This window comes from Bicyclus anynana, chromosome 24 (genome assembly GCF_947172395.1).
Source record: "Bicyclus anynana chromosome 24, ilBicAnyn1.1, whole genome shotgun sequence".
Taxonomy (NCBI): Eukaryota; Metazoa; Arthropoda; class Insecta; order Lepidoptera; family Nymphalidae; genus Bicyclus; species Bicyclus anynana.
The window spans coordinates 2,928,593-2,955,270 of NC_069106.1; the positions used below are offsets into that span (position 1 = coordinate 2,928,593).

The window sequence follows — 26,678 nt, forward strand, 5'->3', positions numbered from 1 at the left end:
CATAGCTTTAAGCAATGTGTCAAAAAACATTTACTTAGTCGAGGTTACTACAACATTGATGAGTTTCTCAATGATAAAGATGCTTGGAGGCCGTTGGATCAGCTTCCACCTTCACACAGGAAGTAAAACTATAAGAAATTGTAATGTTGTCATCAATTGTAAATTATAATACTGTTTTTTTTAAAGAGCAACTGTTGAGTTTCTTGCCGGTTTCTTCTCAGCAGAACTTGTCTTCCGAAACGGTGGTAGAATCTTTACAAATAGTCAACTGACGTATTGTGCTTGTAAACTGAGCCTACTTGAAATAAATGAATTTTGAATATCGAAGTTTAATAATAGATAATGGCTATTAAAAAAACTATACTGTTGTTATTTAAAATTTTTATTATGTAACAAAAATTAAATAAATTAATGTTAACTAACAGTATTAATTAATTACAAGCTTATCCAGATTCTAGTTCTTCCATTTTATAGACTGAAAAGAAAAAAACTAATATTAAAGTTTAAATATTATACACAAAGTATATTTAGTTATTTCTAGCAGACGCCCCGGAGTTTCACCCGCGTAGTTCCCGTTCCCGTAGGAATACGGGGATAAAATATAGCCTATAGCACTCGGGGATAGTATAGCTACTCAACAGTGAAAGAATTTTTCAAATCTGTTCAGTAGTTTCGTAGCCTATTCAATGCAAACAAACCAATTTGAAAAATACTGAACCTTTTTGATATATTCTTCTCGAATTCTCGAAACCACTTGATGTGCAAAGATGAAATTTGGCAGAGAGGTAGTTTACAGTTAGTAGACGTTCGCTAAGAACGGATTTTGCAAGAGGGCCGGATTAAAGAGATCTAAGGGCGGACGAAGTTTTAGCTAGTTATGTCATAATCCTCCCCATAATAGGGATGATGACAAGGTATGAATATATTGATTTTTATAATACATTCAGGTAAATAAGGTCTATGTTAACTAATTTACACATAAAAAGCAAAGATTGTCTGGATATTTGCAAAATAAATAAGATTTTAAAAATTCAAAATCTTTTAACGTAATTAGATGAAAATTCATACAGTTTTAGCTTCCTTACATTAAATGTGACATTTTTCAATATTTGAACTATAAACATAAACGCACAAATAACAAAGATATTAGTAATTTTGTTTGAACGCCCATACATAACGATCATTATGACCTACGACGTCATTAAATCGTATTGTATGGGGCGTTTTTCAGTGATCCGCGGCAGCGCCGCAAATCTGACCCTTTAAATCCCTGTAGCACCGAAAGTAATGATCGCAGATACCGTTACTTTTACAAAATTGCTTTACTATTAGCATACTCTAAATTTATATACAATTTACAAAACTGTCATCATTCCTATCGGAATAAAACTTACAGAGTCTCTGAGTGTATTTTCCGCCAGAATGTATTCCTCGGACTGTGGACTGAGCGTTATCTTGTAGTTGGTGAGACTGCTTCTGTCCTTTTGTTTAGCCAAAGTCTCTATGACCACGGAATGGACCTACCATAGATAAACAAATCATTAATTCCTAAACAATATAGACAACAAACCTAGTTAGCACCTGACTCCCTAGTTACCCCTCTGACAAAGATCAAGAATCAATGAGCGAGCCAGGTCTATAGTCTAAATTAGAGGTTCCCAAACTTTTAGACTTACCTAGATAGATAGATTAGATTTACCTATGGGAATTTTCGTTGCAGCTGAATCAACCACTGCCACTATGAAATAACACTTATAAAAAAATAGTGAGGATTGATTACCTACTTAGTTAATTAATTAGTTAATTATTTTTCTGTGAGTGGAGGACATAAAGTTAAATTGTCCAGGGAAAAATGAAACCATATCATAAGTTTTCGTGGACCCCCGTCTTACGAATCGTGATTTTTATGTCACATCAACGTAGACCCCCGCCGAGTCTTCCGTAGACCACTGGGGGTCCACCTGGACCACTTTGGGAATCAATGAGTCTAAATAGTCGAAGGTTGACGCACTTGTATGACGTTCTAGACAAAGTATACGATGTATGGAATACGTACGACGCGGATTTGTGGACACCAGCCATAAGCAAAAAGTGACTAATTCGATTTTCTCGCTGGACTAAAAGCAAAGCAAAATCAAACTTGTGGTAAGTTTTACTCGTGGCAGCTCCGAAAATTTCTCAACACCCGAATATGTGTTACTACACATAGTTCAACTTACAGGCCGCTTACTATACGTACCTTGTACTTTTGCGCGAGTCTCAGCCGATCGTCGGAGTTTGGCAACTTGTTGAGGCACGTGGCCAACATTTGCTTGCTGGCGGCCAACTCGCTCAGCCGCGCCAGCAGGGTCTCCATCGGTATGTTGGACGACACTGTCGTGCGGCCGAGCCAGTCCTGCACAAATATGGGATATTTGTAGCCAATGACAATGGCAGTAATAAACAAAGTATGCTATTTTTTAATGGAAACATGGATTTCAATCAATGGGCAAACCATTTGCCCAACATTTGCATTAGTTGAGGCAAGGCCAACATTTGCTTGCTAGCGACTAACTCGCTCAGCCGCGCTATCAGCGTCTCCATCGGTATGTTGGACGACACTGTCGTGCGGCCGAGCCAGTCCTGCACAAATATGGGATATTTGAAGCCAATGGCAGATTGGCCGTAACCAAAGTAAGATATTTTCTAATGGAACCATGGATTGCAATCAATGGGCAAACCATTTGCCCAACATTTGCATTAGTTGAGGCACTTGGCCAACATTTGCTTGTTAGTGACTAACTCGCTCAGTCGCGCCAGCAGGGTCTCCATCAGTATGTTGGACGACACTGTCGTGCGGCTGAGCCAGTGCACAAATATGGGATATTTGTAGCCAATGACAATGGCAGTAATAAATAAAGTATGCTATTTTCTAATGGAAACATGGATTGCAATCAATGGGCAAACCATTTGCCCAACATTTGCATTAGTTGAGGCACTTGGCCAACATTTGCTTGTTAGTGACTAACTCGCTCAGTCGCGCCAGCAGGGTCTCCATCAGTATGTTGGACGACACAGTCGTGCGGCCGAGCCAGTGCACAAATATGGGATATTTGTAGCCAATGACAATGGCAGTAATAAATAAAGTATGCTATTTTCTAATGGAAACATGGATTGCAATCAATGGGCAAACCATTTGCCCAACATTTGCATTAGTTGAGGCACTTGGCCAACATTTGCTTGTTAGTGATTAACTTGCTCAGCCGCGCCAGCAGGGTCTCCATCGGTATGTTGGACGACACTGTCGTGCGGCCGAGCCAGTCCTGCACAAATATGGGATATTTGAAGCCAATGGTAGATTGGCCGTAATAACTAAAGTAAGCTATTTTCTAATGGAACCATGGATTGCAATTAATGGGTAAATCATTTGCCCAACATTTGCGTTGGAGCATAATAGGCTTTTCAAAACAATCGATTGGTCGTAACAACAAATATAAACTGAATACACCTTAAAGAACCCCACCGATCAATGGGCAAAATATTTGCCCAACATTTGCGCTCGTTGAGGCACGCGGCCAATATTTGCGTGTTGGCGGCCATCTAACTCAGTCTCACCAGCGGCATCTCCATCGGTAAGTTGGACGATACTTGCCAAGCCAGTCCTGCACACATTTGTAGCCGTAAATGTCGTAACTGTCAACGACAAACCTCTATAGGTCTAGCATGTGTCAATGACGAACGATTGGATTTGAATCATAGACTTGTTGAGCTCGGCAACACTTGATGCACTTAATGAGGGTAAAAATTAAAAAAATAACTTACTTTTTTGGTAAACATAGATTCAACAATATCCCATTTGTTTGAGTTCCCGTGTACGTTTAACACTACCCAATCGTATTGCACAGGAGGCACCTGTAATAAAACAATTAAAGAAAATAAAAAGAAATATCAACTAACCTATTGACGGACTCTTTAATGGTAAAGATGCATGGAGGCCATTGGATCAGCTTCCTTCACACAAAAAAGTAAAAGTAAAAAGACATTGTAATTATTACAACAATTGTAAATAATAATAATATGTGATATTTTAACAGAGTAACTGTTGATTTTATTATATAAGCAAGATTAAACATAAAATGGAACCGACTTCAAAGACGTATTTTAGTTATTTTGATTTTTAACACAAAATTACTAAGCCGATGTTGAAATCAATGAAAATGAAATCAATCTTTTAAAAAAAAACACAGAACTTTCAAAATTGGTTAATAAATGACGAAGTTATAAGGTAGCAAACATGAAAAAAAAACCTTTTTTTGAAGTCGGTTAATAAAAGGCCGCGTGCCTCAACAAGCACAAATGTTGGGCAAATATTTTGCCCATTGATCGGTGGGGTTCCTTAAGGTGTAATCAAACGCACCTGTTGTCGTTGGCAAAGCGTGAGCGGCGACATCATATTGCCGGCGCCCTCGTGCCAGTGTTGTTCACAACAATACGACAGACATTGCAGTGTTGATCTGTTGTTCAACTCGGCTTTGTTGGCACATTTCTGCCACTCTACAATTTGAAATTGTTGTTGATTTAATTAAGATAGATCGTGAAGAAACCGAAAGGGGTGTGAATTTTCATCCTCCTCCTAACCCGCCCGCTTCCATCTTAGATTGCATCATCACTTACCATCAGGTGAGATTGTAGTCAAGGGCTAACTTGTAAAGAGTAAAAATAAAAATAAATAAAAATGGGATTTAACGTGAGTGAAACCGCGGGGCTTCGCTAGTTTAAGAATAAAAATAAACTTCAGAACATATTTTAAAACCTCACCCAATAACTTCACATAGTCCGTCACCATTTTAGCTTGGTGGGCATCAACTCCAGGTTGATTGAAATGATTCGACAGCAAGTTATTCAGTTTCCTCAATAAGCCGTCTACTCCATTACCTTGGGTTTTGATTATATGTTGAAACTGGTACATCTGGAAATTATCCATTTACTATAGGCAAACTGTACAAGGCCTTAAAGTAGGGTATGATGATGATGATGATGATGATGATGATGATGATGATGATGATGATGATGATGGTGATGATGATGATGATGATGATGATTACGATGATGATGATTGCGATGGTGTTGGTGATCGGGATGGTAATGGTGATCGTGGTTATGATGCTGATGCTGACGGTGATGGTGATGATGGTGATTTTGATTGTGATTGTGATGCCGATGGTGATGGTACTCGTGATGGTGATGGTGATGATTGTGTTGATGATGGTAATGGTAATTGTGATAGTGATGGTGATGCTAATGCCAAGATAAAAATGCTTTAGACGTTTAGAGGAATAATAAAGAAAACATACTAACAGCTGCATCCGGACTCCTTCCAAGCATTCTGAAAAATATACTTAATATTTAAATGACATACAAAACATGCATGTTCAAAAAGACAGCAATATGAATAGAGATGTGAAAAGTACTTGTAGTATGAATGTGAGATGGATGAAATGGTGACAGGCCTCAGGCATACTACGAGTACATATTTGATCCTCCTTCTCTCTTGGTAAAAATTGGTATGTGTACTACCAGAAAAATACTAAAAATAATGTCATTCAAGATTTTTCAAAATTCTACCCCTAAAGAGGTAAAAAGGGCATGAGGTTTTTTTAATATAAAACGTTCATGTTTTGTTTTGGGCTGTTTATTACCTGTTTTATATGTAATAAACAGCCCACTAATCATTTTACAAGAATATAATTCTTGTAAAATGATTAGTGGGCTGTTTATTACATATAAAACATGCGAAAATATAATTAGAAGGCTTTGACCTCTTATAATAAAAAGATGCACAATCATGTAGAAAATTTCACTTGAAAACTGGCAGATTTTGCTTTAATAGTTTAAGAATTATTGGTAAAGAAAATTACACCCAATGGCCTTTATATATAGTCCAATATTCAATGAAAACCTAAATTCAGAGCAAATTCAACCTTAAGGATTGAGTTTAAGGTTGAATTTGCAAATGCAACTACTTCAATTGAGTGCCAAGAAGTTGTATTTGGCACTAATTGAGTAGGGACGTTTTTTGGTCGCTGATTGTGCATCCACTTTTTAAAAGGAGATAGATGAACTTACATAAGTAAATCCGCAAGCTCCGAGACTTTTCCCTCAGATTGTAAGAAGCTAATATAATGGTTTAACGCGAGAGGGCGCGCTGATAGCAACTCATACACCAGCTTTTTGTTTAGACTTTGTATTAAGAACAGAACCACCTGGAAATAAGCAAGTTAAGTTTAATACTTTATTGAAAGTAAGATTGTTGCACTTTCATCATTTATTAAATTGGAATTCTTTACTTCTAGACCCAGAATAAAACAGCAGAAAAAAAATCAGTGACTTCTGTAACGGAACATATACTCATTGTTTTATCGTCGTATGGCCTCAGGCATACTACGAGTACATATTTGATCCTCCTTCTCTCTTGATAAAAATTGGTATGTGTACTACCAGAAAAATACTAAAAATAATGTCATTCAAGATTTTTCAAATTCTACCCCTAATGAGGTAAAAAGGGCATGAGGTTTTTTAATACAAAACGTTCATGTTTTGAGTTATATTCTTATAAAATGATTAGTGGACTATTTATTACATATATCAATGCGAAAATATAATTAGAAGGCATTGACCTCTTATAATAAAAAGATGCACAATCATGTAGAAAATTTCACTTGAAAACTGGCCGATTTTGCTTTACCCGTTTAAGTAAATTCGCAGAGACTTCAACTTAGAAACTTACAGTTATTATAGCATTCCCGTCCCCAATAGCAACAGCACCGTCAAGCAGTTCTGTCTTACTCTTCAGACTCCTGTGACATCTCAAGGATACGCTACGACCCAGCACCAGCCTCTTTAAGGTCACAGCCACGGTTTGGTCAGGGTCCGCCCTTTCATTAGGGTCTCTTCCCGACTGTGCTAGTAGAACTGAAAATGAAAATTATGCTTACATTTTTTATTATTACATATTAATTACTGTGAGATTCCCGGTGTAAGAATAGGGCCGCTCCATATCTCCCCATGGATGTCACAAAAGGCGACTAAGGGAAAATGTCGCAAGTACGTAGCAATATAACACATCTAAATATATAAAGCTCAAACGTGACTGGACTGGACGGATCGGGTTGAAATTTGGGGTGCAGGTAGACGTTATGACGTAGGCATCCACACTGGCTTAATACAGTTTGGTAGACTTCACACACATAGAGGTTTCCTCACAATGGTTTTTCTTCATCATATAACACATGTGATATTTAATTTACTAAAATATACATAACTGACGGCCTACGTGGCGCAGTGGTATACGCAGTTGATTTACCTTTATTATATTTATTGGTCCTGGGACCGACTGTGCCGATTGGGGTTTTCTTGATTGGTCCAGGTCTGGCTGGTGGGAGGTTTCGCCCTTAGCTAGTTCCACCCCACCGACTAAGACGTACTGCCAAGCGATTTAGCGTTACGGTACAATGTTGTGTAGAAATCGAAAGGGTTGTGAATTTTCATCCTCCTCCTAACAAGTTAGCCTGCTTTCATCTTTGATTGCATCATCACTTACCATCAGGTGAGATTGTAGTCAATGGTTAACTTGTAAAGAATAAAAAAACTTAAAAAAGAACTGAAAAGTCGGAGGTGCACAATCAAATACACATCCTCCGAAATGAAGGCAAAGATCATACCCACTCGACTATCAAGCACAGCTCTCAAGCATACCAATAAAGAAACTTACTCAGATCCAATACTTTCGGCGAAACCAAACTGGACAATGGTAAAAGTGGTGTCTTAGCATTGCTGATGGTTGAGCTGAATACACTCTCATCCTTCTGTCCAGGGTATGACTTCTGGCCTATTGCTAATATTTCTTGTGGTGAAAGCTGGAAAATAATTACAGCATTTTTTACATGTCATACATACAAGTTCCCCGAAGAACCTATGGATTTGGGGTCATAAATGGAATGGCGACCCTGCACTAGAAATTGCAGTGTTGGTCGAACCCCACCAGGTGGACTGATGATATCACGAGTCTCAGGGATTCGCTGGATGCAGGTGGCTCAGTATTGTGATGTTTGGAAGTCCCTACAAAAGGCCTATGTCCTGCAGTGGACATCCAGCGGCTGAGATGATGATACAGTCACTGTTGTAGGTAGGTACATTTTTGTCACAAATTTTTAAGTTGCCTCCATATTTAGTTTCTTTTCTAGAACAATGCCTCCATATTTAATTCGCTTCTTTTCTAGAACAAGCAGATGGCCAACCTAATATTAAGTTCAAAGCTATGACTAAGTAAGTACTAATACTTAAAAGAACACATATGAAGTGTAGTGTGGTTAGAGAAGCATTTTCATTTAGGAACAAAATTAAATGCTTCAAAAACAAAACAGAGTGGACATAATACTTCCCGGTCAAGCACAAGTACAAAAAGAAATTGTTAAATTAAAGGGTTAGTTGAGAATAATTATAGATAATCATCATTGACCTCTTATAATAAAAGGATGCACAATCATGTAGAAAATTTCACTTAAAAATTGGCCTATTTTGCTATGACAGTTTTGGAATTATTGGTAAAGAAAATAATACCTAAAGGTCATTAAATATAGTCAATAAAATATTCAATAAAATCCCAAATACAGAGCAAACTTAACCTTAAGAACTGAGTTTAAGGTTGAATTTGCAAATGCGACTACTTGAATTGAATTGAGTGCCACGAAGTTTTGTTTGGCACTAATTGAGTGGGGACATTTTTTGGTCGCTGATTGTGCATCCACTTTTTAATAGGAGATCGATGGTTAATTGAGAATAACATAAAGATAATCATCGGTCTGCGTTCGTAGATAATAGTTTTATTTACCACATCGTCATCGAAACTAAAAGCCTTGGACTTCGTTTCACTAGTGTTCCAGTAATCGTCGTCGTCCATGGTTATATTTAGCGTGTGTTCTTTAAATACTTATAGAATATTCCAACGTTTTAAGTATTTATTTGGAACACAAAGTTACAAAATTCAAAAATACAAAAACCAAATTGGCCAATGGCCACACAAAACAAAACAACAACAAAGTTGACACTTGACATTCACAATGACAGTGATACTTGGTGAACTAAGTCGAACATTGACATTTGCTAGTCTGACAGCTATATTTTTTTTAAATGTTTTAGTCTTAAGGCGTGGATTCTATTTAGTCTGCTCGACTTTCATTAAATCAATATTTTGTAATTATACAGAAATAAAGTTACTAATATTGAGAGACTGATAGACTAGATACTGAATCTACTTCCCGAATCGGTGGTAGTCTCTAAAAATATTCAAACCTATCGTTTCATTAACGTTTGTAAATTGTTTACTTGATATAAACGAACTTTGAATTTGAATTCATCTTTAGTTTTTGATTTAGGTATGTATTTAGAAAATGCAGTATGGTAAAACATATTTTGTAAGGAAGGGCGAACAGTTAAATAACAGTACGCCAACCTGCTGTCAAAGCTAAGAAAGTAGAAGGAAAAGAGAATGAAGAGAAACTACACGAGTAGGCCTGTAGGTAATATGCTAATGTTAAAGACGTTTTTGTCTCAAAAGACGCCGGCTTATCACCAACACCATCAATTCGAGCAGCGTGGTGGGTCTAAGCCCCATAATAAATATTTAAACTGAAGAAGATGAAAAAGGGCCCGAAATATACAAATTATGGGCCCAACATTGTTATTATACTGAACACAGTGTCAACTGCAAAAGTCAAATAAGTGTTGAAAGTGTGAAAGTGCCCGATATTTACATCGTCTAAGGCCCGATCAGGTTAATACAGCCCTGAACGTTATGTAAACTGCAATAGTTAGATAAGTACCTACTTGAGTATCTACTTGCATTAAGCAATTCGTTTGACCCACTAGCGTTAAGATTTAGCCATTGAAGGTTTAATGTTGAACGCGCGTGGTCTCTCCACGGGACAATCTTTGCCTAATAAATTTTAAAAACAATAATATTTTTTTTGTTGACAGTAGAACAACTAAATCATAATCAAACGTGTCTCAGAATAAAAACGTTCTTTTTTTGAATTCGTTTTAACATAAAATTGCTGGTTTAGTTGCCGAAAGTTTCTGGATTCGAACTTTTATTTTTAAAAAAATACCAAGAAACTTTTTAAATTATTCAATTAGGGTTCAAGTATAATTAGTTTACTCTTCAATTTTTTAATTGGACGATATTATCTGAACCAATATTGACTTAAGTGTTGTGATTAATCATTAATATCGATGTATAAAACGTGTTAATTTTTGAATATTATTTTAATATGATTTTTTTAAAAGTCTACCATAAGTGCAATTGTTTATTGACAATTTTAGTGTTGTTTTTTGTAGTGTAAATTGTTGTATTTTTTTATGTAGTGTAGATTTATTGTACCTAACAAAAATGAAGATTAATCTAGCATCATCGCTAATTCGACAGTATGCTGCGGTCATTACAGGTACCTAAATTTGTATTTAAACTCGTATCATGCTATTATGAATGTAATTATATAATTAAGTATGTTAATTAGACTTTAAATTGGGAATTTTTTGTTAAACTAAGTTGACATTTTTAAGATAAGTTGCTTTAGTTTCTAGGTATTTAGTTTGAATTTTGATTGACAATTTCGTTTTGAATTTGGAATGTAGATAGGGTTGGCAACATTTCTTGAGAAAAATATAGTATCTTTCAGTTTTAGCCATAAAAACATAGTACACTCAAAGTAAATACAGTATATTATAAATAAATATAGTAGGTACCTATGTATTATATGGAATAAGCGAAATTTATTTGCATTTTTTTTGACAAAAATTAAAAGCTATTTTTTTTAGTAATTTCTTCGTTTAAAGCATAGAATAAAGATCATACAGAATGAGTCTTTACAAGCAGCTTAATAAAGCCGATGAAACCCATAAAAAAACCTTGCATCTCCTTGACATTCGCATATACAAGCTTTTTTCATAATTTGTATTTCAAAATTTAACACTAAGAACAATTACGTAAATTAATATAATAATCATTTCTTATGAATAAATAAATTATTATTATTATTATTATTATTATCAATAATTAATTAATTACTTAGTACTACAAAAAATCTCCACCATATTAGTTTTGTGAACTTTTGTTAAATACATAAAACGGCATTTTCTTATTGATGCTACACTTCGTGTCGTATTGACTCGAGAATGTATTCGTTTTTGAATTTTGTATTTGGAGCGGCTACGACACCGTCGTGTTCCGTACGCTCTATCTGCCTATTATTGATTAATCCGTGATTTAAAGTTCAGAGCTCGATAAAATAGACAAGTTTGGATACGCTAGACGTAACCAATGTACATAACATTTTAAAATGAAAGATTTGTTTGCTAGATCTCATTGATGAAAATATAGTATTTTTACGTACTATATATATAGTTTTTTAACAGTATACAGTACACATACCCAAAGTATAATACAATACTATATATTATAGTACGGTTGACAACCCTAAATGTAGATCTCATTAGGACTTAGGCACACGGTAGTGTTTCGACCAAGTTTAAAAAATATGCACCGGCATTATTTCCAGAAAGTAAATTTACCCGCGATTTTACGATTTGATTTATTTATACGATTTTACTTACGATATAATTTGAGCTGATGTTTTTACAATTTGATAACTCGAGTACCTATCAGTTATTTAGACACTTTAAAATTCAATTGTACATTTGTACCTAAGTATGTATCTAACTAAGCAGGTATGTAGGTATCGGAATTTCGAATAAAAATAAAATCATGATATTTAAACTTTTTTAGAAAAGGATTGCATAAGTATTTTCTATACTAATATTATAAAACTTTGTTTGTATGTTTATAAGTTTGTATGTTTGTTTGTTTGTTTGTTTGTTTGTTTGTTTGTTTGTTTGTTTGTTTGTTTGTTTGTTTGTTTGTTTGTTTGTTTGTTTGTTTGTAATGAATAGGCTCAAAAACTACTGGACCGATTTTAAAAATTCTTTCACCATTCGAAAGCTACATTATCCACAAGTAACATAGGCTTAATTTTATTTTGGAAAAAAATAGGGTTCCGTAAGATTGTTGGGTTTTTCGGACACAAGGTGTAAAAAATCAACCAGAAAAGTTACTTATTTTGCGTACGCTGCCGAAACTATAAAAGATAGAACCATAAAATGTTCTATAGGGATATGGTAGGGGTAGGGTAGGAGTAGGGGTAGGTAGGGGTAGGGTAGGGGTAGGATAGGGGTAGTAGAAAGTTTACATCGAGTTTCACGCGGACGAAGTCGCGGGCGTCCGCTAGTATATTATTAGTGGATAACCAAGTCGTAAATTATGCAACTCTACTTATAAACATTCCGACATCATAGACAATTATCGTCGTATTTCAGTCAGTTTACACCTTTTCTCTTATTTATTACAAGTTAGTCCTTGACTACAATCTCACCTGATGGTAAGTGATGATGCAATCTAAGATGGAAGCGGACTAACTTGTCCAATCCACACCACTTTCGGTTTTTACACGACGTCGTACCGAAACGCTAAATCGCTTGGCAGTATATCTTTGTCGGTAGTGTGGTAACTAGCCACGGCCGAAGCCTTCCACCAGCCAGACCTGGACTAATTAAGAAAACCTCAACCCGCCCAGCCGGGGCTCGAACCTAGGATCTCCGTCTTGTGAATCCACCGCGCATACCATCCCCGCGGAACCCATCAGAAATATCTTCCGAAAACCCGATCAGTATTTTTTTCCTTTTTTTTCATTTATTTAGGTAGGTAGTAGGTTCGTCGATCTCCTATTAAAAAGTAGATGCACAATCAGCGACCAAAAAACGTTCCCACTCAATGAGTGCCAGACACAACTTCTTGGCACTCAATTCAAGTAGTCGCTTTTGCAAATTCAACCTTAAACTAAATTATTAAGGTTGAATTTGCTCTGAATTTGGGATTTTATTGAATATTGGACTATATTCAAAGGCCTTTAGGTATAATTTTCTTTACCAATAATTCTAAAACTGTCAAAGCAAAATTGGCCAGTTTTTTAACCGACTTCCAAAAAGGAGAAGGTTCTACGTTCGGCTGTATGTATGTTTTTTTTATGTATGTCAAGCGATAATTCCGTCATTTATGGACCGATTTTAAAAATCCTTTTTTTGTTTTGAAGGGTTTGATTTCAGGGTGGTCCCATTATTTTTTTTATTAAAATTTTTATAAGTGAAATTTTCTACATGATTGTGCGTACTTTTATTATAAAAGGTGTGAGTGAGTGAGTGAATGAGTAAGTGACTCATAATTTGAATGGTACACCGAGATATATAATATCCTATATATAATAATCCTGCCGGCGTAGGACCGACGGCTTTACGTGCTCTGCGAGGCACGGGGGTGTACTAACACCACCAACTTCCCAACTTCAGGCTGCTATTGATATTTTTCTTGTAATAAAAATCCCAATAACGAATCTTTTGGCCTGACCCGGGATTCGAACCCTGGACCTCATTGTCTGTAGCTGAACAAGCTAACCACGAGGCAGTATATTATGTATAATTAGAACAAACATTGAATAATAATATCTATTAATATTCGATTATCACATAAACTGCGCGTCCAAAAACATCCTATACCTAAAGGTCAAAGCACTTATATGCACATAAATATGCCTCGATGATGAATTTAGTTTTGTTCGCAAGAAATATTATTTGTGTATATACAGGATGCTCGGAAGTATTTCCCATGACTTCACGGTGTTGACGAATCCACTTAAGGTCGCCATTGACGGTCAATTATTCTCACGTTTCTGAAAAGCAAACGGCAGTACCATACTACTAAAGTATGTACGCAGTGACCAACATACGATCAATTATAGTCCTGGGTGCTACAGAAAGAGAATAATTGACCGTTTGTGGCTAGCATTATAGGAGCCGAACTGCATGACATATATTTTCTTAACTAAAAAAAAAACCTTTTTATGTTTTCATACAAAGTAATTCTAATAATTCCGACTATCCATGTAAAACACACCTTTATCTATCCTTGCATTTTAAAATAGGTACGTAAAACTTATCTACGTCATAATTATAAGGATACGTATGTGGGACACATTTTAAGATGTATTTACAAAATAAATATTATTTACCCCGTAAATATTAATTTTAGAACAAAAGTTCGTTGAACATTTTTAATTAATTTTTCGGTAAAGAATAGAACCCAGAGTTATTGGAAATACTAGCCAGCACCCTGTATATGTAATATGCTTAAAAACATCGAGCAATAATAATGTAGGTATACGTATAGTTTCAGAGTTCCCCCTAGCCAAGTTGCACGTCGATTCTCTTTCTACGATCGCTAACGCTTCGAAAACTAGAAAAATGTATGACAGATCTTGATAATGTGACCTATCGATAGCAAACGTCATTCCCATACATCTTTCTAATTTTCGAAGCGTTAGCGATCGTAGAAAGAGAATCGACGTGCTACTTGGCTAAGGGCTGGTCGTCATTTTTGGGTAAAAGTAAAAGTGACGTAAGTAGTGAATTGCACCGGTTGCACCTCTATACTACCCTGACACGAAAACTAGAGACGGGGAAATGTAGGGCTAAATCAAGTCTTAAGTAACCCTGTCTGTCTGTGTTTTTGTTGACCTCACGCAGAAACCACTAAATGAATTCAATTGAAATTTGACACGATTTCAGGCAATAATACGAAGAAAGTTTTTTGTAGTGAAACTTAAATCAGAAGAGGGTGAAACAGGGGTTGAAAGTTTGTATGGAAAGTCATTAATTTTCAAGTTACATTTGTAAAAATACTGAAAATTACATTAAATTTTAAGAATTCTATTCCTAAAGGATTGGAACGAGGTTGAAGTTTTTTTTTAATATAAATCGTAATGTTTTGAGTTATAGTTTTGTAAAAAGATTAGTGGAGTATTCATTATGTATAAAACATTCAAAAATATAAATAGAAGGGAATTAAATAGGGGTTGAAAGTCCACGCGGACGATGTCGCGGGCGTCCTCTAGCCAATTTTTTTAAATGTAAATTATAATTAATAATAAATAATGTTATTTTAATTTATAAGCCAAATATAAATATATTCCTGTTCTGACATCACTTTGTAGGCCACACTATAAATCCTACAATGCGTTCGTCAACCTAAGGCCTTGATCGTAAACTTTTCCTTCAGACAGCTATGTTAGGTGACAGGAATAACAAAACAATTAAAGGTCATAACCCATTGGATCCTCCCAGCGCATGATCAACAGTTCTAAATCTGTAACGATGTGTTTGCAAGTCGTCACTGTGACCTCTTTCTTTCTATAGTATTTTATTAGAAAGAGAGACGTGGAAATTTGTTCAAGTCTTACACTGTGGAGTTGTAAAAATATTGCTATAGAATAGTGTGACCTTGCATTGACCATGGGTAGAACCCAAATACTAGGCTACCTGTTGACCACTTGACGTTTAGTAATTAACCCATCAACCACACCGGTCGGCATGTTGTCAACAAGTAAACACCGAGCAACATGGACAAGCTACTCGTAGGAACATCCATGTCGAGAAACGAAAGTGGTGCTCAGGCGCTGAGTGGGTCCAATGAGCTATGACCTTTAGGTAATAAGTATTGCACGACCTATCTAATACAGTTCTAAATTAGAAAGCATCTATACTAATATTATAAAGCTGAAGAGTTTGTTTGTTTGGTTGAACGCGCTAATCTCAGGAACTACTGGTCCGATTTGAAAAATTCTTTCAGTGTTAGATAGCCGATTTATTGAGGCTATATAGTATCTCCGTATTCCTACGGGAGCGGGAACCACGCGGGTGAAACCGCGCGGCGTCAGCTAGTCGTCTATAACAGAATTATATGATAGATTTTGAGATATAATCTGTTTGTTTTGTTAACAAGTATAATAAAATATAAGTATACCAACCACAATAACTTGAACAGAAGCAGACAGCATTGTTCAGTTTTCAATGTTCAATTGTGCCTACAATGATCAATTTTCAATTGACTTAATTATGTTCAACTGATAACTTTACAATTGAAAATTGTAGTCAACGTCTTCTGAAGAAGCTCTAGTGTGTTTTCACCAGTTTAATTGGTTCTGCCACTTGAATTAGTCTGCATTTTGCGGAGAATAGCATTCTAAAATAATACATTTATCTTAATATATTAATGCTAAAGGTTATTCATTCATCACGAAATCTCGAGAACCACTTGACGTATAAAGATGAATTTGAATTTGGAGGTAGTTTAGAGTTAGTAGGCGTCCACTAAGAACGGATTTTGAAAATGGTCCGGTTTAAGGAGGTCTAAGGGCGGACGCGACGGTCGTCCGCTAATAATAATATGTATGCCTCACTGTGATAGCCCAGTGGATATGACCTCTGCCTCCGATTTCAGAGGGCGTGGGGTCGAATCCGGTCTGGGGCATGCACCTCGAACTTTTCAGTTATGTGCATTTTATGAAATTATAAATATCACGTGTCTCAAACGGTGAAGGAAAATATCGTGAGGAAACCTGCATACCAGAGATTTTTTTTTAATTATCTGCGTATGTGAAGTCTGCCAATTGGCCAGTGGCGCATTGGGCCAGCGTGGTATAGACTATATTGGCGTAACCCCTCTCGTTCTGAGAGAAGACTCGAGCTCAGCAGTGAGCCGAATATGGGTTGATAACGAACGATGCCTCACTGACCGAGAGCTACATATTTGTTCCTTTTGTCGTGGACTCCTTAAAGCCATGGAGTCGCATTGCTAAAAGATTTTCTCCGAATTATTTCATAGAAGATGCCTATTCATTCTTGACCTATACATACTAACCTTGTAAGGTGGTAGGGACAACGGAAGCTGGAAGGGCATTCCATTTACAGTGTGCGTACTTATATGGAATGAGGAACCAAACCAATATTGTTATAACTCGTTCGCGTAAAGTTGACGCCTGTCTCGAAACTAAACCCTACTCCTCGCGGGGGCGCTAAGCATTATCATCCACCATTCGGCCGAAACCGAAACTGAATTTCTGCTGCAGTCTTAGTTTCTTCGAAACCGAAACTTCGTATTTTTTTCTTACGAAAAAAGCTAAGTTAAATTTAAAAGGACTTCTTAAAGTCCAGTTATTAGACATACACATTTGGAAATGCAAATGAACCGAAAAAGAAACTTCGGTCGGACACCAAAAAATCAAAACTTTTTTGGACTCGGTACCAGTCTAAGCAAACTAAACTAACCTAGAAATAAAGTTCAAATTCTAATAAAACTTGTTATAGGCAAAAATTACATCAATGAGAAACGCAGAATCATACAAGGTCTCAAGTTAACTCATCATTATTGATTGATTGATTATCAACCCATGTTCGGCTTAATGCTGAGCTCAAGTCTCCCCTCATAATGAGAGGGGTAAGGCCAATAGTCCACCACGCTGGCCCAATGCGGATTGGCAGACTTCACACACGCAGAGAATTAAGAAATTCTCTGTTATGCAGGTTTCCTCACGATGTTTCCTTTACCGATTAAGACACGTGATATTTAATTTCTTAAAACGCTATCTATCTATCTATCACGGCTATCACGGCTCTCAAATTAACTCGCACAGTGTATATTATTATTTATTTTCAAGGTAAGGTTACTTGATAATATTATTTGCTACTAGCGGACGCCCGCGACTTCGTCCGCGTGAAACCCTACTTCTACCCCACCCCTAACCTACCCCTACATCTACCCTATCCCTACGGTAGGGTACCCTATCCTATGCTTACCCTACCTTAACCCTACCCTATCCTTACTCTACCCCTACCCTACCACGCGACGGCGACGGAAGCTTAAAAAATTGAGTAACTTTTCCCGTTTTCCCAACATTTCCCTTCACTGCTCTGCTCCTATTGATTGTAGTGTGATGAAAAGTATACTGCAACCTGCCCAGGAGTGTGAAAAACAATTTTACCAAGTTTCGTTAAAATCCGTCGAGTAGTTTTTGTTTCAATAACGAACATACCACGCGGCGAAAGCTTAAAAAATTTAGTAACATCTCCCTTCACTGCTCTGCTCCTATTGATCGTAGCGTTATGAAAAGTATATATAACCTGCCCAGGAGTATGAAGAATAATTGTATCAAGTTTCGTAAAAATCCGTCGAGTAGTTTTTGTTTCTATAAAGAACATACAGACAGACAGATAAAAATTTTACTGATTGCATTTTTGGCATCAGTATCGACCACTAATCACCCCCGGATAGTTATTTTGGAAATATATTTCATGTACAGAATTGACCTCTCTACAGATTTATTATAAGTATAGATTTGTAGACTCCCATAAATAGCTGGCGTGTAAGATAAAGAACAATTATTATTATTTTATTGTATTATATCAATCATAAAAACTTCATTGTATTAGACTATCATTAAAGCATTACCTAACGGAAAATATTTTTTTAAATAGGTATCTATATTAAATTAACGCAAAAAATAAGTAACTGATTATTAATTTACTTCCGCTGCGTTATAATTAGCAAATGACAATGAAATAGTTAAATAATATAAAGAGTAGTGCCTCGATGGCGGTTTATTATTGTGGTTTCTTGCCACGAGGTCCTGGGTTCGAGCCGACCACAGGGTAGAAAACTATATCCAGGCTTTACAGCTGGTTTATTTACTAACATTGGTCCATTCATCACAATCATCATCATTATCATCATCATCATCATCATCATCATCATCATCATCATCATCATCATAATCATCATCATCATCATCATCACAGCCGATGGACGTCCACTGCAGAATGTAGGCCTTTTGTAGGACTTTTAAACATCACGATCCTAAGCCGCTTGCATCCAGTGAATTACTGCGACTCGCTTGACGTCGTCAGTCCACTTGGTGATGATCCATTATTGATTGGTCCTTTATTTACTTAATATACCTAATTAACATAAAATCAATAACAATCGTATTTATTGTCCGGTGCGGGGTCGCCGTTCCATCTCCTTGGGATCCCAACGACCTTCGTCTCTTCTTTGCGTGTGTTGCCAAAGTATTTTAATTATTTAACGAAATAGAAATTAATATTATTATCAGATAATCAAGGCTGTTCCTAATGTGTTTAAAAAAAAATCCGGCCAAATACGAATCGAACTAATGCACGGAGGGTTCCGTACCATTCTCTATGAAAAAAACCTCATCTGATGGTAAGTGATGATGCAATCTAAGATAGAAGCGGGTTAATTTGTTAGGAGTAGGACGAAAATCCACACCCTTTTCGGTTTCTACACGACATCGTACCAAAACGCTAAATCGCTTTGCGGCGTGTATAATAAAATAAAGGCTTTGCCGGTAGGTGGAAACTAGCCACTAGCCGAAGCCACGGACCAATTAATAAAACCTCAATTCGCCCAGCCGGGTATCGAAACCAGGACCTCCGCTTTGTTTAGGACCACCGCGTATACCACTGCGCCACGAAGGCCGTGAACATAAAATACGCTTAAACATTAAGTTTATTTTAATGTAATTACTTTTTAAGTGTCAAAATTTTGTTTTAAACGTCTTGACGCTTTATGGGTGGCAACATTCCGGTTTGCCAGTGCCACACGGCTTCGCCTGGTTTTAGTTAGAGTCTTAGTAATAGTCTGCCGTTTTACCCTTTGGATACGGAATCCTAAATACGAATAAGCTTGTCAATTAGTGATCTATCGTTCCAGACGGTCTCAGGTAAAAACCTGTTAGGGGCTAAATTAATTACATCCTCTCTGAGTTTGCTCGTTGCCATTTTTAGATTTTGCCACTTAACATCGTTTTATATCGTAGAACTAGTGGACATACGCGGCTTCGTTTGCATGGGATTTAGTTTTTTCACAGATCTAACGGGAACTATTGATTTTTCCGGGACAAAAAGTAGCGTATATATTGCTCTATAACTCTATCTTCCAGTAAATGTTCCATTAAAATTTGAACCGTTCGTATCTTGTAAATTTCTATGAGCACTTTAGACACAGTTATGTTGAAATCGCATAACAGACAGGCACTATAATAATAATTTTCACTACTCTAGCTCTAAAACACTGTCATATTACCACTCCACAGCGGGACTAAACAAGGATTTCAGCCTCTAGGGGCTAAAGTAATTTTGTTTTTTTAATTCTTGTCTGTTGCGAGTACTAGCCAAGTACTAGCTTACTATAAAACGGAGAAGACTTTATTCGAAAATAAAATCATTATAGGTAAGGCCCTGATTGTTTTGAAAAATAATTAAAACCTTTAAATTGGAATGAAATGCAGCGTTCTTGTCTGTGGAATGCGTTCATTTTTATTGAGTTGCGAATAGAGCGAGATTTGAAGACATGGGACATCCTGTATGGTGTTAATACCTTTGCCTTTTTGTCATGTGAAAGAAAAATAAAATTAAAAAGCGAAAATTTAAAAAACCATTGGTGTGAATAATACACACTTGATTTTTTCATAAATTCATTGTAAATTTGTGACCGTAACTTACATATTTTTCAACATTAATTGTTATTGTTGTCGTCATCTAGTGAGAATGGTGATCCTAATTTGGAGATGGATGAAATTTTCAATCTGTTACCATCAAAGTCGAGACGCATTTACTTAAATACCTAGGCAAAGTGGAAAAACAACGAATGGATTCACTTACGAAAGCATCTTTAAACTATTATCTACCACGTTTACTTCACAAACTCATTATTCATCTTCACAATAGTCGGAAATTATGTTACCGTATAAAAGCATCTCCCTTAATTTTTAATTAAAATAAATCATTGAATATTGTAATCTATTTTATTTTCTCGCAATCGTAATGAAAAGCAAAGTATAACACGTGGGGCTAAACCCATTAGAAACTCGGTTTCTATTTAGGTGGCCCTCGCCTAACGTCTCGGGCCCTAAAAATACCTCGTATATAATGGGTCTTTTTAGCCCCTTGTATAACAATCTACTATTTTATTATGTATTAACGAGGTCTTCAGGCCACAGATTCTTCTTGAACCATTGCGTGGTATCTTGTCATCGAATGCGATTTATTTTAAAATCGTATACCAACTTAATAGTTTAATCAACAACTTTAACAACTTGTTAATTTTTGATAATTTGATCTTTAATAAATTTTTTGGAACTGTTTATGGGGAGTTTTGATTTCTAGATGCCATTACATGTCCAACGAGCTACGTTACGTTACGTTATCAACCCATATTCGGCTCACTGCTGAGCTCGAGTCTCCTCTCAGAATGACAGGGGTCAGGCCAATAGTCCACCACGCTGGCCCAATGCGGATTGGGAGACTTCACACTCGCAAAGAATTAACGATGTTTTCCTTCACCGTCTGAGACACGTGATTTTATTTTTTTTATTTTTTTACATGTCCAACGAGCTACAGTATCCGTTATTAATTCTCATTATTTGCCTTTTTATTTAATAACAATTTATTTAAATACAAAATACTATTAAGATTTTATTATAAAAAATCATTATATTCTTAGAATAAAACTTAAAAAACTAAAAATTTCAACTAAATATGCCATGGTCTTAATGCAATGTGTTATTTGATTTTGCTACATACTGTAGCCATTTTATTCACAATATGACGAAGTAACGTATTTTTGAAGATGTTAATTTAGACTATAAATTAACAATATTAGAAGCTAGACCTACGTAACCACTGCTTACAAAAAATCCAAAAACCAGCTTGAGCGCAAACTTATGTTTTTTGTGAGATGGCTAAGAATATGACTTATTACATAGGGAAAATTTTACAAGACTTTTTTGCCCTCAGACTTTTAACAATTAATTTCTGGAGACACACGGCTATGTGAATCATCATTTCAAACCTTATTCGGCTCACTGCTGAGCTCGAGTCTCCTCTCAGAATTAGGCCAAATAATCCGCCACGCTGGCCCAATGCAGATAGGCAGACTTCACATACGCAGAGATTTGAGATAATTCTCAGGTATGCAGGTTTCCGTTTGAGACATCTGATATTTAATTTCTTTAAATGCATTTATGGGTTCATTTACTGCAGTCTCGGCGGCAGCCAACGCACTGGAGTCGACTATAAAAAATACAACCGACTTCAAAATCAACAAAAACGTACCTAACGCTATCATTCGTTCATCGAATTTTAGTGCCTATGTTTATTTCATACCGGGGGCTATATATGAAAAATCGATTATTAAGGAGTAAATCAAGCTATTTTTAAACTTAATGTGATCCGTTGTAATGTAAAAAAAATTCGGAACGTACGAGACCTGTCACGCTTGGTAGGTTTCATTCTTAACAATTTTATTATCTTTGACATTCAATGTAAGATGGTAATCGCGAAGTCGTAGTAGGTACCTATTGTAAATAGACATTGTCTTCACGGATAAACGTTTTTAGACTGATAACCTGATATGTGATGAGACGTGATAGCCTAGTGGATATGACTGCCTTCGATTCGGAATGCGTAGGTTTGAATCCAGCCCGGGGCATGCACCTCAACTATTCAGTTAATAACGGTGAAGGAAAAACATCGTGAGGAAACCTGCATACCTGAAAATTTTCTTGATTCTCTACGTGTGTGAAGTCTGCCAATCCGCATTGGGCCAGCGTGGTCTAAACCCTAACCCCTCTCATTCTGAGAGGAGACTCTTGCTCAACAGTGTGCCGAATATGGGTTGTTAATGATGATGGTGGATGATGAGACTGACATCCTGCGGTAGACACCAAATTTTAGGGAGGCTGTATATTAGATTTAACATAGACCAATGCTGTAAGTTTTTCAGCTTATGGTGGTATGAAGGAAAATCATCATCATTCACAACCCATACGCGGCTCACTGTTGAGCACGGGTCTCCTCTCAATATGAAAGGGGTTATGCTTATAATCTATCACTCTGGTCAAATGCGGATTTGCAGATTGAGATTTCGCTATTCCAGCTATGTAAAAATGTAGTGACTCTTTATTTTAATGGTGCACCGAGATACATAATAACCCTGCTGAGGACTAAAGGAGTGATTTAACACGTCTCAAGCTGTAAAGAAAAAAAATCGTGAGGAAACTTGCATACCAGAGAATTTTCTTAACTCTCTACGTGTGTGAAGTCTGCCAATCCGCATTGGCCTAGCGTGGTCTAAACCCTAACCCCTCTCATTCTGAGAGGAGGCTCGTGGTCAATGTGAGCCGAATGATGATGAGACTGACAGCCTCAGCAGATTTAAGTGCAATGCTGTAAATTGATGTCCGTCGGCTGACAATGATAATGATAATGACATTTTTTTTGTTATCATTTAACATAGTTACTCGTATTTCAACGGCTAGTAAATAAATAGGTCATTTGACCTTGACTAGGCCATTTTACTTCAAGTGGCAGAGATTTTTTATTTTTACGATCACCTAACCTTTACTGGTTATCCGTTAAAAAAATCCAAAATTTAAGACATCTTTGTAATATCAAGATATATATAAATAGGTCATTTGACCTTGACTAGGCCTTTTACTTCAAGTGGCTGAGATTTTTTATTTTTACGGTCACCTAACCATTACTGGTTATCCGTTAAAAATTTCCAAAATTTAAGATATCTTTGTAATATCAAGATATAAATAAATAGGTCATTTGACCTTGACTAGGCCATTTTACTTCAAGTGGCAGAGATTCTCTATTTTTACGGTCACCTAACCATTACTGGTTATCAGTTAAAAATTTCCAAAATTTAAGATATCTTTGTAATATCAAGATATAAATAAATAGGTCATTTGACCTTGACTAGGCCATTTTACTTCAAGTGGCGGAGATTTTTTATTTTTACGGTCACCTAACCATTACTGGTTATCCGTTAAAAATTTCCAAAATTTAAGATATCTTTGTAATATCAAGATAACTGTGTTTTCTAAAGCGCTTACAGATATTTGCACAATACTAAAATTCAAACGAGCCTTTATATAATTTTTGTTTATTTGTCCGGGCTAATCTCTGGAACGGCTGAGCCGATTTAACGGAACTCTTACTGGAAGATAGAGTAGGATAAAAGTAGTAATAGGCTACTTTTTATCCCGGAAAAATCCATGGATCCTGCGGGATTTTTGAAAAACTGAACTTTATGCGGACTTAGATAATACATTATTATTACAATGTATTGTTATCTATCAAGCAGAAGACAGTTACAAGGTGGGCTTACTTAACTGATTTGTAGACAAAGGTATAGATCCCGGCAAGTAACTTGAACCAAAATTGGCCATCTCATGTAAACCAAAGTGTCAAACGCGTGCTACACATACATATGCACATTGACATCTTGCAAATAGGTTGCCTAGTAAAATTGCGGCCGGATTAAATTTTTTATTACATTTTTTTTAATCTTTTTCCTCATTGGTTATTAAAAAAATCGTACACTAGTTAAAATAATTTTTTCCAACAGAATTTGAAAACATAAAGGTTGCTTGCTTTCTCACTGAAACTGTGGGGTTGCCAGATATAAAAAGTTGAGTAGTGTTATATCGTCATCAGATATGTAATCTAATATGTAAAATGAAAGTGTATTAATGGTTTCTTAGATTTTGTATGAAACGTGTCACTTGAATATTATCTGTAATATACAGGCCTTAGTAGTAAGTCATAGATTAATAAGTAAATGAGTCTATGGATGCAAACCAAAGCAAAGAGATTATAGAATTCTAAGATGACTGTTGGGGGTATCACGTGACCAGTACGTTGACGTTCGCCGGATAGTAAAATGCCCTGTAAAAGACGGAACACCGAGCGAAGCCAGGTTAGTTTGAGTGAACCAGTGGGCAAAATATTACATCCTACTAATATTAAAAACGCGAAAGTTTATATGGATGTTTGGATGTTTGTTGCTCTTTAACACCGCTCCTACTGAAGCACTTTGGCTGAAATTTGGAATGAATAGATTTTACTCTGGATTAATACATAGGCTACTTTTTATCCCGAAAAAATCCATGGTTTCCCGAGATTTGCGAAAACTGACGATTTTGATGATATGAATGTTTGTTACTCTTTCACGCCTCGACTACTGAACCGAATTAGATGAAATTTGGTATAGAGATATATTATAGCCTGTATTAACACATAGGCTACTTTTTATCCCGGAAAAATCCATGGTTCCCGAGGGATTTGTGGAAAACTAAATTCCAAGCGGACGAAGTTGTGGGCGTCCGCTAGTTATCTATAATTTATTTCTTATCGCTAATAAATAATAGATGAAGGCATATATATCTTATGCCCATTACTCGTCTGTACGTCGCTAACATCCGAAAATTGCTTTGCATATGTCAACTTACAGGCCGCTTACTATACCTATATCTATAGCTCCAGTTTGCTTGATCTAGATAAATAATAGATAAATAGTTTATCTAAGATAATACATTTAAGATGGGTTTATCAGGATTTAAAATAAATACTTACATGCATACTTTGAATGTCGCAACAAAGAAATACATTGAGAGACAGGGCCGTATTTAAATAAGTTGTGATTCTGGGCATATTAGGATGATAGGGCCCTTGTGATATTGATCTTGGGTCTCATAGATCGGATATAGGAATTAGGGGCCTAAATGCCCACTAGCAGACGCCCTGCGGTTTTACCCGCATAATACTTATACCCGTAAGAAGTAGGTAAAATATAGCCTTAGTTAATCGCTGATAATGTTGCTTTCCATTGGTAAAGGAGATTTATTATTGTTAGGTATAATAGTTTCGGAGCTAGTGACATTGTTACCTAACAAACAAACCAATTGTCGCATTTATAATTACAAACATAAGTATCTACTTATTACAACTTATCAGATGATAATTATTTTCCTTCGCACATAATATTCGCCATTACATAATTTTGCAACACTTAAAGGTAAGTGGTACCTGTGTACAAAATACCGGCAAATTATGCCGAGGACATCACCACATAGGGTTGCCAACTTTTTTGACGTGACAGCGTCATATAATTCGATGAAGCCGGCTGCAAAGTCGAAAAAAGATGACGTCATGCGTCGTTCCCTCGCTCTAGGGTTGCCAACTCTTTTTACAAGAAATTAAGTATATTCTGATCTATGAAGATTATTAAACAGTATTTTAGAAAAACGAACATTTTCTTTTGAAAAATGCAACCATTCCATCAGTATTTTCTTATGTCGTCGTCACGTTCAACTATCGTCAGTAAACCGACCTTAAAGACAACCGTTTTTTACAAGAACTAAAGTATATTCAGGTTTATGAAGAATATTAAACAGTATTTTAGAAAAACGAACAGTATTTTATTTATTTATTGTTTAAAATACACATTTTTTAGAGCTTCTCGCACAACTTACTAATCTACAATCATTATTAAAAATTTCATCACAATTATAACTGAAATTAAAATAAATGAGGAGCACATTTCTTATTAAATTGACAGATGCTCTATTTATATCCTCCCGTCACTTACAATTAATAACTAAAAATTATAGTGAGCCTGCATTTTGATGCTGAAAACAGTATTTTGTGTACTTTATTTTTGATTAACAGTAAAAAGTATAATTTAGAAAAAAAACATACTGCTTAAAACAGTATAGTTGGCAACCCTATCATCACAGTAAACGTAACTTCGTTCAGTGAAGGTAAAGTCAATGACTTGTAAGGGTCGGTGCATATCTGGCTGAACTCAGTTTGCAGTTGTATCTTAAGCATTG

The 26,678-nt window shown here is 36.1% G+C and overlaps 2 protein-coding genes across 4 annotated transcripts in view; one reads left to right on the plus strand and one right to left on the minus strand.

Moving 5' to 3' along the window:
- Positions 1 to 366: 366 nt before the first annotated feature.
- On the minus strand, positions 367 to 9,091 carry LOC112046241 (spermatogenesis-defective protein 39 homolog). 3 transcript variants are annotated; one of them, XM_052889028.1, is made up of 11 exons: positions 8,870 to 9,086; positions 7,751 to 7,895; positions 6,767 to 6,951; positions 6,106 to 6,242; positions 5,338 to 5,365; positions 4,798 to 4,948; positions 4,397 to 4,533; positions 3,802 to 3,891; positions 2,240 to 2,395; positions 1,395 to 1,520; positions 367 to 475 (listed from the first exon to the last, which is right to left on the minus strand). In XM_052889028.1, the coding sequence occupies exons 1-11, from the start codon at positions 8,936 to 8,938 to the stop codon at positions 455 to 457; spliced, it is 1,245 nt and encodes a 414-aa protein (XP_052744988.1). In that variant the 5' UTR covers positions 8,939 to 9,086; the 3' UTR covers positions 367 to 454. The 3 variants fall into 3 exon arrangements, with proteins under 3 accessions (XP_052744988.1, XP_052744989.1, XP_023938585.2); XM_052889029.1 differs by lacking the exons at positions 367 to 475; positions 1,395 to 1,520; positions 2,240 to 2,395 and adding an exon at positions 2,441 to 2,622 and having other exon boundaries at positions 8,870 to 9,091; XM_024082817.2 differs by lacking the exons at positions 367 to 475; positions 1,395 to 1,520; positions 2,240 to 2,395 and adding an exon at positions 2,640 to 3,302 and having other exon boundaries at positions 8,870 to 9,090.
- An 818-nt stretch (positions 9,092 to 9,909) lies between these two features.
- The window catches only part of LOC112046231 (facilitated trehalose transporter Tret1), a 35,359-nt gene continuing 18,590 nt past the window's right edge, over positions 9,910 to 26,678 (plus strand). Inside the window, exon 1 of the mRNA XM_024082806.2 lies at positions 9,910 to 10,481. Within this exon, the coding sequence (XP_023938574.2) occupies positions 10,427 to 10,481 (55 nt within the window). The 5' untranslated portion in view covers positions 9,910 to 10,426. The remainder of the gene's footprint in view (positions 10,482 to 26,678) is intronic.

Bases quoted from the DNA above. Each gene is read 5' to 3' on its own strand.
- LOC112046241 (XM_052889028.1), bottom strand. From the start codon at position 8,938: ATGGACGACGACGATTACTGGAACACTAGTGAAACGAAGTCCAAGGCT. The intron at 4,949-5,337 runs GTTAGTATGTTT...GATAATTTCCAG, and splicing joins GAAGGAGTCCGGATGCAGCT to ATGTACCAGTTTCAACATAT. The intron at 2,396-3,801 runs GTAAGTTATTTT...ATATTTGTGCAG, and splicing joins AATCTATGTTTACCAAAAAA to GACTGGCTCGGCCGCACGAC.